Source organism: Micrasema longulum, unplaced genomic scaffold, assembly GCF_059751315.1.
Source record: "Micrasema longulum isolate JH-2025_06_02 unplaced genomic scaffold, ASM5975131v1 h1tg000745l, whole genome shotgun sequence".
Classification (NCBI taxonomy): Eukaryota; Metazoa; Arthropoda; class Insecta; order Trichoptera; family Brachycentridae; genus Micrasema; species Micrasema longulum.
In genome coordinates this window covers 492389-509989 of record NW_028277939.1, presented here as the reverse complement: position 1 = coordinate 509989, position 17601 = coordinate 492389, and the positions used below count along the sequence as shown (strand labels likewise).

Below are 17601 nucleotides of genomic sequence, written 5' to 3'. Positions count from 1 at the left end.
TTGTCTCCATTTTCCCTCTCTGTTGAAATAAATTTAAATATGAACAACTCCCTAGGAAGAAAATCCAGCCAGTCTGCAAGCTTTTGGACATACTCAAACATTGTTGAATTACTTCCTGGTAAAAGAAGAAGTGTAAAAAATGGAAAATTGTTTTCAGGCGTTGCCTAGTAGGTGATTTGGTTCAGCCGGATGAATCTCACCCATGTGATAAAGGTTTCAGCTCTTTTACTTTACAAAAGTCAACAGATGGAAGAGTTGAGGAAATGTGGATGTTCAAATATGGGCAGAATGGTGAATGTTACACAGCGTGTAAAGTGGCCACTTGAACCAGCCAATGACAGGTCATAAGCCTTGTAAATGTATAGACTTCTATATTACCTTTTCTGAAATGTTCTTCATCTCTGTTGTAATATGTTAATGTTATCAGCTCCCCAGGGAGTTGAATCCAGTCCTTGTCTACAAAAATTTGGACAAACTCAATATTGTTGATAAAAGAGTCTACGTTAATTTGTAATAATTTATGTAAATAAATTCAGATACAGTGCGTCTATTTTCAAGGGCAAACAATCCATTTTGTTTGACAAATTGGCTGTAAGTACAAAGCGTTGTATATGCCAGGATAGACGCGTGGGGCGGTCAATTCTCTCTGCCTACCCCTGCAGGAAGCAGAAGTGGGTTCTGTTAACTTGCCGCTGTAATTTGAGTGCTCGCATTTCCAGGTACATTAAGCTCGGCCTGACGCTTGCCATCTTCGCAGCCCTGATAGTCTTCCTGATCCTCGACACCGAGGGCAGCCGAGAGCGCCTGGTCTCCATGGTCGGCTTCCTGGCGCTGCTGCTGTTCGGGTTCGTCTTCTCCCGCAGCCCGGGCCGGATAACCTGGCGGCCCGTGCTGTGGGGGATACTGCTGCAGTTCGCGCTGGGGCTGCTCACCATTCGCTGGCAAACCGGGAGAGAAATACTCATTTGTATCGGGAACAAGGTATGATAACTTTAACATATTAAAATACTTCTTTTTCTTCTTCCTCTTGGTCTAGGTTTTACCTATTTTAGTCAAACGAATTTTAGTTTATTTTATTTTATTTTATTTTATTTTATTTTAGTTTATTTTATTTCATTTTATTTCATTTTATTTCATTTTATTTCATTTTATTTCATTTTATTTCATTTTATTTCATTTTATTTCATTTTATTTCATTTTATTTCATTTTATTTCATTTTATTTCATTTTATTTTATTTTATTTTATTTTATTTTATTTTATTTTATTTTATTTTATTTTATTTTATTTTATTTTATTTTATTTTATTTTATTTTATTTTATTTTATTTTATTTTATTTTATTTTCAACAATATTTTGAGTTTGTCCAAATTTTTGTAGACAAGGACTGAATTCAACTCCCTGGGGAGCTGTTTATATTAACATATTACAACAGAGATGAAGAACATTAAAGCGAAGGTAATATAGAAGACCAGGCATCTACAGGGCTTATGACCTGTCAATGCCTGGTTTAAGTGGTGTTGATGTTTGTGAAGTTAAAGAGCTGAAACCTTTATTTATGCGGGTGAGATTCATCAAATAGAATTATTTCACCTACATACTAGGCAACGCCTGAAAATATTATTTTTAATAAATTACCTGGTCCATGAAGAAGTATAGAAATTGAAAAAATAACATTTTAACACAGGCGTTGCCTAGTCTAGTATGTAGGTGAAATAACTCAATTAGATGAATCTTACCCGCATAAATAAAGGTTTCAGCTCTTAAACTTCACAAACATCAACAGGTGAAAGAATTGAAGGAATATACATGTTCAAATATAGGCAGAATGGTGAATGTTACACAGTGTGTAAAGTGGCCACTTAAACCAGCCATTGACGGGTCATAAGCCCTGTAGATGCCTAGACTTCTATATTACCTTCTCTTAAATGTTCTTCATCTCTGTTGTAATATGTTAATAAAATCACTTTGTTTTTATGTTTATTTTACCAGTTATATTTTTATAATTTGACAACCAACTAGTTTCGGCAATACTATGCGTTCTTCGGGTTTAATTACAAACTAATATAACATGATATATATATAAATTATTCACAGTGAAGGTAGAGTGGGCGTGGCTTCGGAAGTAGAGAGGAGAGGGGGTTTGTGTCTGGATTTAGAGGGAACAAATTTAAAATGGGACTATTACTAAGATTTATTTGATTATTAATAATATTTTAAATTTTATTTACAGCCTTTCTAATCTCCAATATTTCAAAATAATCAAGTGCTTCTCCTTTTTTTTTTGTATGCAAAATTTCGATGCCATCTTCAAAGTTGAATGAGTGACTATTTGTTAGGATATTTATTTATGCTTTATTAAGTTAGTTCATAACATTTTAAGAACTAATATAAACTTTTAATGATGATAACCAACAATTTTTTTATCAAAATTTCTCAATTATATATTTTTTCAAATTAATTTTAAATATTTCAACTTTTTCTATTTCCTTTATTTCTTCAGGTAACTCATTGTACAGCTTCAATCCCTTGTACAATGAGTTTAGAGATTCTGTTTTTCTCCTCATTGCTAATCTTATCTTTTTTTTACCCCTTGTTTCATATGTATGACATTTTTGGTTAAATTTTATTATTGTTTTTATTTTATTCGTCCCCTTAATTATTTTATGTACAGTAACTTGTCGACGAGGTAAATAATGCAGGTAAGGAATTCGGACTCAAAATGTACGCTCTAAAAACTAAAGCTATGGTGGCCAGCAAACGGGAGGCATTAACATCCGTTATTAACGAAAAGGCGGACTGTAAATGGAAATCGAATTTCATTCAGTTTTGTGATTGGGAAATATTTGAGAAAGGATAGGAACATCGAATGGATACTTACCTTTAATATGATCTGAATGTTCTTCAATTTCTGGCACTGGATGACAAAATAAACAATAAAATATAACAATGTTTTCCACGATTCAAACAACTTTTTATCCGATTTTGTGTGAAGTCAAAAATGTTGTTTGGTTTTTGTTCTAAATCCGAATCTTCTAATTTTGAATATCTTCTATCTTAATGTTAGGTAGGTACCATAAGGATGGGAACGAAAGGTAATCGGCCAGGAATAGTATCGATAAATGCTATTTTTACCTAACATCCGTCTCTCTAAAGATTTTGCATAAATCTAGAAATAGCAGTTCGCAAATAATAAAAGAGGCAATACACAAACACCCAAATAACATAAATAAAGACGACGCGACCAGTTCAAAAAGTGAAATTTGGTTCTCAATATGGTTCCCGGCACTACTAAGAATGACACGGTATGTGCCTACTGCCGACTGCGACACGGTACAAATTCATCATCATTCCATGTCCACTCCCTTGTTGGAGCATATGGTATCCACAGAGAGCCTCCATGCATCTCTATCGGCTGCCAACTAACTCATTTGCGTCCTCCCAAGTCATGTTCTCGTCCCGAAGTTCTGACATAATTTGCCGACGAACAGTCAGCAGCGGACGTCCAGGACGTCGAGAACCTGATGCCTTGTAAAATAGGCAAGCGTGGTTAAGGCTCTCAGGAGGCGCCTGCATAAGACCTATTCTCTTCTACGGATGCGAATCGTGGCACCTCACTAGGGCCCAAAACAGCAAAATACTGAGTTTTGAGAATAGGTGTCTCAGAAGAATCTCGGGTGTACGATGGTTTGACTTTGTGCGGAATGAAGTAATAAGAGAATGGACGCAGCAAACTTCGGTGACAACTGTTGATACGGTTGGCTCGGTTGGCTTGACCGTGTAATGCGGATTTAAAAAAATAAAATGTAAATGGGACTTGCATTATTTTTTTACCTTGCTTATTTAATATACAAGGTTTATATTTAAAAAATAGGATTTTTCTGCTATTATATTACTTTATTTTAGCTAAACTGTTGGAATCAGGAACGACATTCTAATGTGGGCCAATCAGGAACTTCTCAGCATTTGCTCATGTGGAGACGAAACCACTTAAAACTCTTTAGGAGAAGCCGGCCTGTTGGCAGCAGTCAACAGGCCTGCCGTTCTACTAGAGGAGGGTTCGGAATTTTGTTCCCTACTTTACTTTATTTTACCAATTGCCTGCACTATATTGATCATGTATGATACTACCTCTCGTGTGAGTTCTTTATTACCTATCACCGATGGGATGTCGTGTAGATCTTCACCCAAACCTCTGCATCGCGCCTCCAGCTGTTGCCTTTGAAAGCTGAAAAAGGGGCAATGCATCAACAGGTGAGGGACATCTTGAGGAGTTTCATCGTTGCAGCGTTGCGTTGAGAGCTTGAAGCGACGCAGGCAGCTCATGAACCCACCGTGACCTGTGAGAATCTGGGTGAGCTCGTAGCCAGCTTTCTGCATTCTCCTGAAATTATAGGCATGGGAAATTGTAGGGAAGATCATTTTAGTAATATTTCCGGTAGGTTCTCTCAAATAACGATTGTTCCAGAGTTGAAGGGTCCTGCTTCCTATTTTCCGTTTGGTGAAACTGAAATCGGCGAAATCGGGGGCTGTCTTCTTGAGCGTAGCCTCCCGAGCTTTTTCGTCAGCCTTTTCATTGCCAGGGATTCCGCAGTGTCCGCTTATCCAGTCGATGTACACGTCCTGGTATCTGCATCGTAGTTTCTGGATATCTGATCTGATGTCCATCACAATAAGGTCAACTGAATTTCGGTCAGCCATGTACTGCGGATGCCTCCTGAGAGCCATTACAAATTACTAGTACGTAAACACATATTTTTCTACAAAACACACAGCTAACCCTGAAGATGGCTCATGCGATGGCAGCCAAAACGTCGGAACGAATCCCACTAATCGAATCACCCAAAAAATATACATATACGAGTACAGTGATCATAAAAACCTACGCACATATTTCCTCAGAAGTTATCCATGATAATAATGGTCCAATTTTCTTTGTTATTAGGTCACGGCGTTCCTCAACTTTGGAAACGCTGGGAGTGGATTTGTTTACAGCGACTATCTAGTCAACGAAATAAAAGTGTTTGCGTTTGGTGTAAGTTATTTTCAAACTTAATTTATAATACTCATAATCTTTTTAATATCGACGTCATAGAATTTTAATATACCAGAAGGCGCGTAGAATCAAGTTTGCCTACATTGCACTGTGTCCAAAAGTCTGCCAAATGCAATCATGTGTAATAATGACATGACGCTTGCAGTCAACAGCATGTTTTAGTGTTATAATGACATGAGTCTTGCAGTCAACAGCATGTTTTAGTGTAATAATGACATGACGCTTGCAATCAACAGCATGTTTTAGTGTAATAATGACATGACGCTTGCAGTCAACAGCATGTTTTAGTGTAATAATTTTTTTTTTTTTTTTAATAAAATAAATATTTGCGTTCTTATGATTTACCCAAATATTTAATTTTGAGGGCCATTTTCAACGAGTTGTAAATAACTCACTATTAGAAAATGGAATCAAGTTGGGGTAAAGTGGGATTCGAACCACAGACCTTTGGTCCGTGAGTCCGAGACACTAGCCACAGGACCACAACCCAATCATGACATGAGTCTTGCAGTCAACAGCATGTTTTAGTGTAATAATGACATGACGCTTGCAATCAACAGCGTGTTTTAGTGTAATAATGACATGACGCTTGCAGTCAACAGCATTTTTTAGTGTAATAATGACATGACGCTTGCAGTCGACAGCATGTTATAGTGTAATAATAACATGAGTCTTGCATTCAACAGCATGTTTTAGTGTAATAATGACATGACGCTTGCAGTCAACAGCATTTTTTAGTGTAATAATGACACGAATCTCGCAGTCAACAGCATGTTTTAGTGTTATAATGACATGAATCTTGCAGTCAACAGCATGTGGCAATGATTTATTAGAAATAGTGATTGTTTTTTTGTTTTTCTGTAAATAAAGTTACCGTAAAACATTATTACGGATAGTAATCAACAGCGTGCTGTAATGTCACAATAAATGGACGCTGTTCCGTATGTTTCAGGTACTTCCAATCATCTACTTCTTCAGCCTCATGATAGACGTGATGTTTTACTTCGGAGCGATGCAGTGGATATGTTTGAAGCTCGGCTGGTGGCTGCAGATTTCCATGGCCACCACAGTATGCGAGAGCGTCATATGCGCCGCCAACACCTTCCTGGGCATGGCAAGTATTCTGAACGACCTGTTTTGGTAAATAGTTTATCCGCATCAGGGCCTCGATTATGATGGGAAGAAAAGCAGTGGCGAGTTTATCAGTTTTTATGTCCTCATTAATCCTCAAATCCATAGACGCGTTGTCATAAATGAATTTTATCAATCTAATGTATCTAGAATCAACTCTGGCATTTTGGAAAGCTTCAATAACAGCCCATTTTTCAACTGAATCAAAGTAGCGTCTGACCTAGATTAGGGAGCTTCAAACAGCGTCTGCTCCCTATGTTAAGGGCGGCTGAACCCAAACTCACCAACACGTCTGGCAAGCGAGGTGTTTTAATGCCAAAAACCTCCAAATATAAAATATGCGTGTAACTATTTGTAAAATTTGAAAAATGTGCCAGATATAATTCAGTTAAGTACTGTGTCGTACTCCACGCACCGCCATTGGCCAGGGTCAGCTAAGCCATAAACTACAAATGCTTATTTTGTTCATATTACAGCTATTGTTTACATGAACAAAACGTGTATATGTGAAATTTTTTCAGTTGTAATTACGTGTGTATGGGTAACTTTGTAGGCAGTGCTTTTTCGTGAACTTTGGTGCATTGTTTTAGAAAGAAAAAACGAATCCGATACTGATATCTAGCATTTTTTTAAAATTATTATTTAATAAAATACGGTCAAAGATCAAATAAATAACCTCAAATGCCTCAAATTGATTTCGTTAATACAATTGAGAACATGGCTCTGTGAAATTTTTGATGGTAACGGAGATATAACCGTTTTAAGGAACAACGCGTTTCTTCGGTTATCCTTTATGGACAATAAACTAACGAGTGGAGGAAACTGTTTGGTAAGATTTATTACTCTTATGTTATTTAAAACATAATTTTTCTACTGCCTACCCTAGTTAAGAACTCTGTTCACGCGACTGAAGATAAGGACACCATACCTTCACCATGACGGTATAGTTGAAGATAAATTATCTCAAGTTATTACGAAGATACACTACCGATCACCCTCACTATCAGGTTTTAAATCAAGTACATTGGTTTGTACCGACGGGTCAGAAACCCTTCGACACGTTTATCCTCGCATTAAAAGTGACAAAAATTTTGTTCCACCGAGCAATTTTTGCATTGATTACGATTTATTTTAACTTTTATTCGTTCTGAGGTTGGCACTTTTTTTTTAAAAAGCCTTTTTAAAATATGAGAGGGAAATAAGTAAACTTTGAAGTCGAGTTGAATTCCGATATAACTGTCAGTTTGGTAAAACAAACGCCTAGATGCAAAAAACAAAGTCGCTAGATTCTGCCCAATTAACATATAAGAGTAACTAGGCATAAAAAAGTTGTAACCATAAACAAATTATTAGTTGTTATATTTTTTCCATCTGTTTTACTATTATTCTGAGTGTACGTATCGAGAGCCGGCGTTGTAATCGCTCAGTAGATAAATACATACGATCGTTAAGCATACTGTCCTGGCAATTGTCAAAAGTCATAAAAAAAAACATGTTCAAGCGAGCATTTTTTACTTGGATTGAGATTTATTGTAGTTTATAATCGCTTTGAAGTGTGCACTTTCTATCACAGAGGCCAATAGGCGATATAAATATAAAATATAAATGAGAACTATTTTAAATGTTAATGAAGTAAAGAACGCGGACTAATATTTACGGTCATTCATTGGTTCGTTTCGACCATATGATGTCGAGATGGCAAGTAGGTAGAACATACCGAGGTAGATACAGATAGTACAGACGTTAAGTATACCGTCTCGATATGTACAGATGAAGATGGCGTTCATAATCGGGGCGCTGATCTTGTCTCGAGGTAGTAATTACTATTTCGTTTTTGTCCTAGCTTTAATTTTCTTCAGTTAAATATAATTAACCATATTTTTTTGTTCCACAGTCTGAATCTCCATTATTGATAAAGCCGTACTTTGTAGACTTGACGAAGTCCGAAATTCACACGATTATGGCTTCAGGTTTCGCCACAGTTTCTGGTGAGCACATTATCAACTTATTTATCATCCTTATGTAACTGGGTTGTGGTCCCGTGGCTAGTGTTGCGGACTTACGGATCAGAGGTCCGAGGTCCGAGGTTCGAACCCCACTACCCAAACGAGGAAGTTCGATGTAACGGGAAATTAAAATGTTTTCTGGCGCGCGGTAAAAATAAGAGCATTTAATTGTACCGCTAAGTTTCTCTAAAATAAATGAAAAAATCAACCAAAATAAATTACTTTAAATGTGTATTTTAATCTTTCTACGTGTAATAAAATCCATCCTATATCTATCCAGAGGTGGTATTCCAAACGGAATTATAGTGCGGTATAGCGCGTTTTCACGCACTAAATACGCATTATAGCGCGCTGTAAACGCGTTCGGAATACATCTTTCCACATGTATTTTTATCGTTCTTATTTTCATATGTATTTGTTAATTTATTTCAACAGAGAGGGAAAACATTTTTGAGAAGGGAATATGAAAGTCTAGGCATTTACAGGGCTTATGGCCTTTCATTGGCTGGTTTAAGTGGCCACTTTACACACTGTGTAACATTCACCATTCTGCCCGTGTTTGAACATCCACATTTCCTCAACTCTTCCATCTGTTGACTTTTGTAAAGTAAAAGAGCTGAAACCTTTATCACGCGGGTGAGATTCATCCGGCTGAACCAAATCACCTACTAGGCAACGCCTGAAAACAATTTTCCAATTTTTATACTTCTTCTTTTACCATTCAACGATGTTTGACCTCTTTGTTGAAATAAATTTAAATATGAACAACTCCCTAGGGAGGAAATCCAGCCAGTCTGCAAGCATTTGGACATACTCAAAGATTGTTTTATGTATTTTTATTTTTTTATATCTTTCCCCATGTATTTTCATCGTTATTTTATCTTTCCACGTGTATTTTCACCGTTCTTAATCTTTTTACGTGTATTTTTATCTTTCTTATATCTTTTCACATGTATTTAGATCGTACTTACATCTTTTTATGTGTATTTTTATTTTTCTTTTATCTTTCCACGTGTATTTTCATTGTTCTTAATCTTTTTACATGCATTGTGATCTTTTTTATATCTTTCCACGTGTAGTTAGATCTTTCATATATCATTTCACATGTATTTTCATCGTTCTTAATTTTTTCACATGTCTTTTGAACATTTTTATATATTTCCACGTGAGGTTAGACATTTCTTATATCTTTTCACATTTATTTTTATCGTTCTTATATATTTTCACGTGTATTTATATCCTTTTTAATCTTTTCATATGTATTTTGATCTTTTAATATCTTTCCATATGTATGTTCATAGTTTTTATATCTTTCCACGTGAATTTTCATATTCCTTATATCTGAAAAGATAGTGAATACATGTATTTTTATATTTTAGGTTCAACGCTAGCTGCATACATTTCGTTTGGCGTACAACCTTCCCATCTTATCACATCCAGTGTCATGTCCGCCCCAGCAGCGCTGTGCTACTCAAAGCTGTTTTTCCCAGAGACTGTCAAGTCACAAACCGCCGTCCACACCATCAAGACTGTCACAAGGTGAGCGAATTATGAAATCAGGCAACGTCTAAATCTGAGAAAGGTATAATTGATAAGATTAAGAGAGTGTCACTGCTGATGGTATATCATGCAGAACGAAAGAATGACGAAAGCATGATCAAACAAATATGGTAGTGTTCGACGAGGACGATCAAAAAAGATGTGGCATGCCAAGATCAGATAAATCAAAATCTTAAGTCTGGCCATGTCAAAAGCAGACCTAACTAGAGGGCATATATGATAAGTTGTGTGAATGTAGAAGAAGCTAGGAATGTATGTATAGACGTGTGTGGTGGTCCATCCTCACTGCCTACTCCCACGGAGAAATGGCTTGATGGTAGTAAGATGCAAGTTAATATTTCATTTTAAAATTTGGCAAAGGTCTTTGATCCAGTGAATCACTTGGTTCTACGCAAGAAATTAGACGTACTAGGATTTTTTAACTCCTTAAGCTAGGGTTTCCTAGGACAGCGGTGCCCGTATCTTAACGGCCGTAGTGAACGGTAATGCTGTGGACAGCCGTCGTAACGGTGACTAGAGAGTGGTTTTACTTTTTAACGGCTTTATCAATACCGTTTTCCTAGGAAACCATTTTTAGGCACCGTTACGACGGCTGTCCACCGCATCACCGTTCACTACGGCCGTTAAGATACGGGCACCGCTGTCCTAGGAAACCCTAACCTTACTGATCTTTAATGCCAGATATTTGTGTGATAGGCAGCAGTTGGTCATACGGGATATACAAATCGGAGAACTTTTAAAATTGATCTGGAGTACCACAGGGCTCCATTTTAGGGCCCGTACTTTTTTGTTTATTTATAAATTATATATTGTGAACAGTTTAATCACCAGTGAAGCCATTATATGACGCAAAGTGTCATCGAATTATAAAAAATAAAAATCCCCGAATTAACCACTTTCTAGGAGGTAGAAAAGATTCAGAACACCACCACTGGGAGTTATCTTTGGTACTGCATATTAACGTTGAATCGTGGATACTATGAATAGTTAAATTTTGAATGAGAGTCATTCTGAATTTATTTATTTAAAAGCCAATAATTTGTTGTACATTAAAAAAAATAATACAACAAAGATATAAGCGATAAAAATAAGGGTTTCATCCGGATACTGTTTTTTTTAATAACATGAAAAGTTGCTCATGCGGGTAAAAGACGTTCATGCAAAACTTCCATTCCAGTGAACACTCTTCAGTGCTGGAGGCTGCGGCCACCGGGGCAGCCAACGCCGTTCCCCTGGTCCTCGGCATCACGGCCAACCTGGTGGCCTTCGTCTCGTTGGTGGCCTTCCTCAACGGGGTGCTGGGTTGGCTAGGGGCCCTCGTGGGTCTGGACTTCCTCAGCTTCGAGTGGGTCTTCGGGAAGGTGTTCATCCCGCTCAGCTGGGTCATGGGTAAGCTGATCGGGGACCGAGTATTGAACCTTAACCATTGAGTCTAATCCATTTCAAGCATTTCGGTTTTTTAAATAAAAATAGCAATAACAGTTACTGTTTCACAAATTAAGCTGTTTCGTGAAATCATCATCATCATCATCATTCCATTTTTTTTATTTTTATTTTTATTTTTATTAGAATATTTATTTATAAACCCTTACGGATTATAACATTCATTTTACATAAAATAATATATACATTTTTCATTTATACTCTGTTGTTCAAAATAATATTTTTTACATCTTTTGTAAAGTTTGTCTGAGTCTTTTGTTTAGTTTTGTCTGGTAGTTTATTGTATAATTTCAGTCCCTGGTTCATTAGTCTTGATTGTCCTTGTCTTGTTTTAGAAAGTTGTATATGGTATTTGTCTGATATTCTCGTATTATCAGCTCCCTAGTTGGAGCATATGGTGTTCACGAAGTTCCTCCAGGAATCTCTGTCGGCTGCCAGTTCCTGTACATCCTCCCAAGTCAGGCTCGCGTCCCGTAGTTCTGACATAAACTGCCGACAAACAGTCAGCGGTGGACGTTTAGGACGTCGAGAACCTGATGCTTTACAAGTTTTCAAGAACTTTACAAGGAAAGTAGGCAAGCGAGGTTAGGGCTCCTAGGAGGCATCCACAGTACATGGCCAAGTCAAGCGTATCACCTCCGCTTGATGAAAGTTGTCACCGGAGTTTGCGGCGTCCATTCTCTTATTACTTCGTTCCTCACAAAGTCAAACCACCGCAAACCCAAGATAATTCTGAGACACCTATTCTCAAAACTCAGTATTTTGCTGTTTTAGGCCCTAGGGCCTCACTAGTGAGGTGCCACAATTAGCATTCGATTCGTGAAGACGTTTGAAAAATAACAGTTTAGTGCAGTAGGCGACTATAGAATATTCTGTTATGAATATTTTTAAAAATGTATGAAAGTTTTTCCGTTGCTCAATTTTTGGTAGCTAAGAAAAAAAATTACAAATTTTCTTACACGTTTTATTTAATGTATTTTATAGGATTATTTATATCACTACAGAGATGGGTAGAATTTTTGTTTCAAGATTATGGATATTCGAGCGTTTACAGGGCTTATGACCTGTCATAGGTTGGGTTCAAGTGGCCACTTTTATGTAGAATTCTACAACATTCCCCATTCCGCTTATTAGCGAATATCCATATCGGTGACATTTTTGGTTTTAGTATATATGTCACTAAAACCAAAAATGTCACCGATATGGATATTCGCTAATAAGCGGAATGGGGAATGTTGTAGAATTCTACATAAAAGCGGCCACTTGAACCCAACCTATGACAGGTCATAAGCCCTGTAAACGCTCGAATATCCATAATCTTGAAACAAAAATTCTACCCATCTCTGTAGTGATATAAATAATAATATACCTACTCCCCCTTGGGATAAAAACCCAGAATTGTGTGTGTATAAATATGTAAATATATATACATACCAAAATAATATTATTTTATAGGAACCTTATTTTATGGAATAACAAAATATTTTTTAGCTTAAAACATTTATTAAATGCAAATAGAGACCTTTAAATTCACAAAACGTCATTTTATTTACACCTTTAATTATGTTTTCATTCGGATTTTATGTAATTAATTATTATTTTAACATTTATAAGTCATTTATTTACCCACGTCAAATTATCAATATTGTATATAAAAGAAATCTCCAATTGGATGCACGTGTAAATTGGGCGGGCTTTTTTACTTACTTACACTAAAATTGAGCCACTTAGTAAACTGAGCATTCCTTTTATACAATCCGGCTGAACCAAATCACCTACTAGGCAACTAGGATCAAATGAATTATTTTGTTATTGATCGAATAATAAAATGATTCATTTGATGTTGTTCATGAAAAAAGTATAAATGTCTCATTTGTTGGTGAATAATTGTGTCAAACACACTATAATAGGCTTGTTTTTGCTTTTTTTATATAAATTTTCGGAAACAGAAATTACTGATAAAATCGATTTGATCAGTGATTTCCTATCACTAATGAAATTAGTTTGACAGCTGTCATTTAATTCAAGTTATATTTTAAGGACTATAGCGACTTGGTGGTGTTTAAAATTTAGAATTTTAATTAAAAATTGTTTTCAGGCGTTGCCTAGTAGGTGATTTGATTCAGCAGGATGAATCTCACCTACATGGTTTCAGCTCCATTACTTCACAAAAGTCGCCAGTTAGAAGAGTTGAGGAAATGTGGATGTTCAAACATGGGCAGAATGGTAAATGTTACACTGTGTGTAAAGTGGCCACTTAAACCAGCCAATGACGGGTCGTTAGCTCTGTGAATGCCAAGACTTCCATATTCTTCCTTTCTTCTAAAAATGGTTTTCCTCTGTGTTGCAAAAAATGTGTTTTAAACTGTTTTAGGAGTACCCTGGGCGGAATGCGAGCTGGTCGGAAGTCTCATCGGACTGAAAACTGTGATCAACGAGTTCGTGGCTTACCAGAGGATGGGGGAGTACAAGAAGCAAGGGCTACTCTCGGTAAGTTGCCGGCCGTATTTCGGGTTGGCAAATACATTTTTTTATTTGAAATTGACGATGACACATATTTTCCGTTATCTCGAATGATCGGTTCATTTCAGAGTCGGGGAGAAGCGATAGCGACGTACGCGCTCTGCGGGTTCACGAACCCGAGCGCCGTGGGCATCATGGTCGGCGCCCTGACCGCCATGGCCCCCTCGAGGAAGGCGGACATCGTCTCCGTGGTGGGCCGGGCCTTCGTCACCGGCTGCGCGGTCTGCTTCATGACGGCTTGCATAGCGGGTAATCACCGGATGGCGAGTTTATACCATATCGATCTCCCAGTTTATTGGCCTTTCCCTTACTGTCCTAAATACACCCGCGCGTTTTTTTTATTTTTATTTATTTACAATTTTAAAAAACCCGTTAGGGTTACATTAGAAATTTAATATTGTCTAGTCATTTTATGTCTCGTCTAGTCTAGTTAGTTCAGTCATCATGTGCTTTTTCAGATTGATTTTAAATTTGTCTCCATTAAAAGTTTTCAAGTAGTAAGGTAGGTCGTTGTAGTGTTTAAGTCCATTATGTAGTATTTTTGACTGTCCTGTGTTTGTCTTTGCTTTTTCAATATGATAGTGTTTTTGTTGTCTGGTGTTATATTTGTGTATGTCAGCATTTTTGACTAATATTATGTCGTCGTCTTGTATGTTTCCCAGTGTTATTTTGCGCACAATTTTTAAGGTCTCAATTTTAGTCAAGTAGTTTATGTCAAACTGGTGTGTTTTTTTGTACAGTTCAGTCGTAGAGGTCAGGTAGGGTAGGTTGTATGTTAGTTTAAGAATTTTATTTTGTTGTCTTTGTATTCTTGCTATGTCTGTCTTGTTACCAGTTCCCCAGAAGGCGATCATGTAACTCAATTTACTTTTGACATAGGCTTCGTACATCATAATTTTTTCCTTTCTCGGTATAAAATCTTTAATTTTGTAGAAGAGGCTATGTAGTGATGCCATTACTTTAGTGAGTCCGTCTATGTGTTTTGTCCATTTTAATTGTCTGTCCATTACGGCGCTGTGTAGTCACTACACATATAAAAAAGAGATTTCAAAAGGGAAACTTGGAATATTTATAAATAATGGCTTTAATTAACCATAATTTAATTCAAAGATGATAATATTTCAAATCTAACTGCTGAAAACATGAAAAAACCATTGGGTATCGCTAACGACTCGGGCGAAACGTGCACCCGCGCCAACTTCCCGAGAGCTACTGAGTAGCTATATAGTACTGGACTACGTGACTGACTGATGGTATACTTTTGATTATATTTGTAATTTCTCCCCGATTTCCGATAAAACGCTTTTTTGTGCCTAATAAGTACCTACTTATTATTTAATAACAAATTATTTCAGTGGATACGCAAATGGGTAATGGAGGAAAACTAAACCCAATATTGATTATATTTATAAATATATTATAGTTATTAGTCGCAATGTGTACTAGCCACACATCACCGGGGAGGGAGGGTTAATATTCTAGTTTTATTTATCCATTTTTTTCTGGATGTGACCTCACGTAAATGTTAGCGCCAAGGACACTTAACAATATACTTTTTTTCTCTCAAAAAGCTCATGTTGTTTTTTTATACTCGTATGTAAATATAAAAAAACAACATGAGCTTTAGTAATTTTATATTTTTCTTACTTTTTCAGGTCTGCTCATTCCTCCCGGGTCTTTCGTGTCTCCCCCCGTCAACTCCACGCTGTTTTTATAAGCAAGAAATGCTTATAAACTCTGCATTTAGTTACAAAACAACGCGAATTTCTCTTCACACAACGCCTCCGTCACAACTTTATTGAAAAGAAAAAAACATGAGAAATATTTAGAATCCGGTCGGCAGAAAAAAAAGTGAGAAAACATAAAGTTGTTTACTATTTATTTTGTTGTAATGAATAGCCACAAAGTTCGCGCCTCAAATTTAAATGTTACACCAAAATTTACGTCCGATATTCTTTTGGGTGTGGCTCAAAAAATGCAACGTGTAATTTGTACAAAGAACTCGTTTTGGCTATTGGGGCGTCAGTAGCTCAATCACAAGCTATCGACGTGATAACAATTTCTCACCATGGTTGTTTATCGTATTCGCGATCACAACGCAACATCCGTGAACACCATTAAATGTCAAAATATTTACGTTTTGCGACGTATAATCCTGCTGCGCAATCACATATTTGAATTTTACAGGTGTAAATATGGAAATTTTCCAAAACTGCTAGGCAAGCCAAGTCAAGATAAGCAGTCGCCATAGTAATTGTTTGCAATTAATTTTTCACTTTTTTTGTACGAGGGTTGTGTAAAAAATAAGGTTCTCAAGTTTAAGGCATTTGAACTGAAAAATACATTATTGGAAAGCTTCATTTCTTAAGTATTTTTCAACATAATCACCAGAGTTTTCAACGCATTTTTGTTGACGACTAATCCACTTTTGGAATTCAGCATCAAAGAAGTCCGCCGCCAGTCCGTGGAGGAATTTGGTGACCGCTTTCTGCACTCTTTCACCAGTCTCGAAACGTCCACCCAAGTGTTGGTTTAATTTTGGAAACAAGCGGAAGTCACTCGGTGCAAGATCAGGGCTGTGGGAGCCTGTTCAACGAGATCCCAGCCAAAATTTTAATTTAAAATCCTCGGTTTGGCGAGAGACGTGCGGGCGCGCATTGTCTGACGCCTTTCGCCAGTCCGGCGATTTTGGATGGCTCTTCTGAGTTTTTCAAGGTCTCGCAATAATTTTCCGAATTCATTGTGGTCCCTCCAGTCATAAACTCGACAAGCGGGACGCCCTTACGGTCCCAAAAGACAGTAACCATCACTTTCCCTGCGGATAGCGTTTGCTTGAACATCTTCACCGGTATGGCGCCATTGTCGCGATTGTTGTTTTGTTTCCAGGGTGACGTAGGGACACCACGTTTCATCTCCGACAACAATGGAGTCTAAAAAATCTTCGATATTCTCGACGCTTTCTCGAAGAAACTTCTGGGCACAAGTGACGCGTTTGGCTTTGTGGATTTTTTATTATTTTTATTTATAAATCATATAACACAAAGTATTTTACAAGTATAATACATTGAATGGGAATGTATTCCCAGGAGTTACAACAACTCAATTCGGGACATAAATAATAATAACATTTAGAAAATAACACATATTGAGAACAACAAAGAAACAAAGCAAGTTTAGCACCTTTATAACTATTTAGTAATACAACAACAATATATACGCCTAAAACCGTTTCTTACACAAGCAGAATAAATATATATAAAAAAACGCTTTTAAGAATAAAAAAAATAGTGAATCTACTAAGGGAGATAAGGTCATTGACATCACATGACATGTAGATAATGCTGCCATAGTTATGATGAGAACATATCCATTTCAGTTAGTAAACATCTGGATGCCTAAGAAATGTCGTATAGTACAATGAACACGCGATTATTGGAAACATAATTCGGATATGCAAAACGTGTGTCAGACCAAATCATGGTGTATGCAACAGAGGCGAGGATAAATAGAGAGAAAATAAAAAATACGAAAAACAAGTAAAAAACTAAATAGAAAAACCAAATAACTTATAACTGATAACGTTCTGAGGAACGTCAGAGATGAAAGTACTAAAGGCAATCGCAGGGAAACCCAAAAGAGGCAGAATCTAGAGTCAAGAAGTTAGACAAGTTTCTGAAAGCATGTGCGGCGCGGCGCGCACACACCTTGTGATAACATAACTTTTCAGTCAAAATCGTGTGGATTGTTTTTTCACAAACCTCAGGAACCCGGGTAGCCAGTTCCCGAATCGTTTTCCTCCGATCTTCCAACAGAATTCACTCAATCTTCGACGTGTTGAACGATGCAAGCTTCCCCATAAAATTCACACAACTGCCTATAAATA

General features: G+C 36.9%; 1 protein-coding gene across 4 annotated transcripts in view; it reads left to right on the top strand.

Moving 5' to 3' along the window:
• CNT2 (Concentrative nucleoside transporter 2) overlaps positions 1–16737 on the top strand; it is a 44429-nt gene extending 27692 nt beyond the window's left edge. For 3 of the 4 annotated variants that reach the window (XM_088230287.1, XM_088230286.1, XM_088230284.1), the window contains exons 6-14: positions 720–981; positions 4945–5034; positions 6008–6169; positions 8081–8174; positions 9572–9731; positions 10930–11141; positions 13570–13685; positions 13787–13967; positions 15374–16737. In XM_088230287.1, coding sequence (XP_088086413.1) covers positions 720–981; positions 4945–5034; positions 6008–6169; positions 8081–8174; positions 9572–9731; positions 10930–11141; positions 13570–13685; positions 13787–13967; positions 15374–15435 — 1339 coding nt within the window. In that variant the 3' untranslated portion in view covers positions 15436–16737. Of the gene's footprint in view, positions 1–719; positions 982–4944; positions 5035–6007; positions 6170–8080; positions 8175–9571; positions 9732–10929; positions 11142–11572; positions 11697–13569; positions 13686–13786; positions 13968–15373 lie in introns of those variants that run through there. The other variant, XM_088230288.1, reaches the window with a different exon arrangement.
• Positions 16738–17601: the final 864 nt, after the last annotated feature.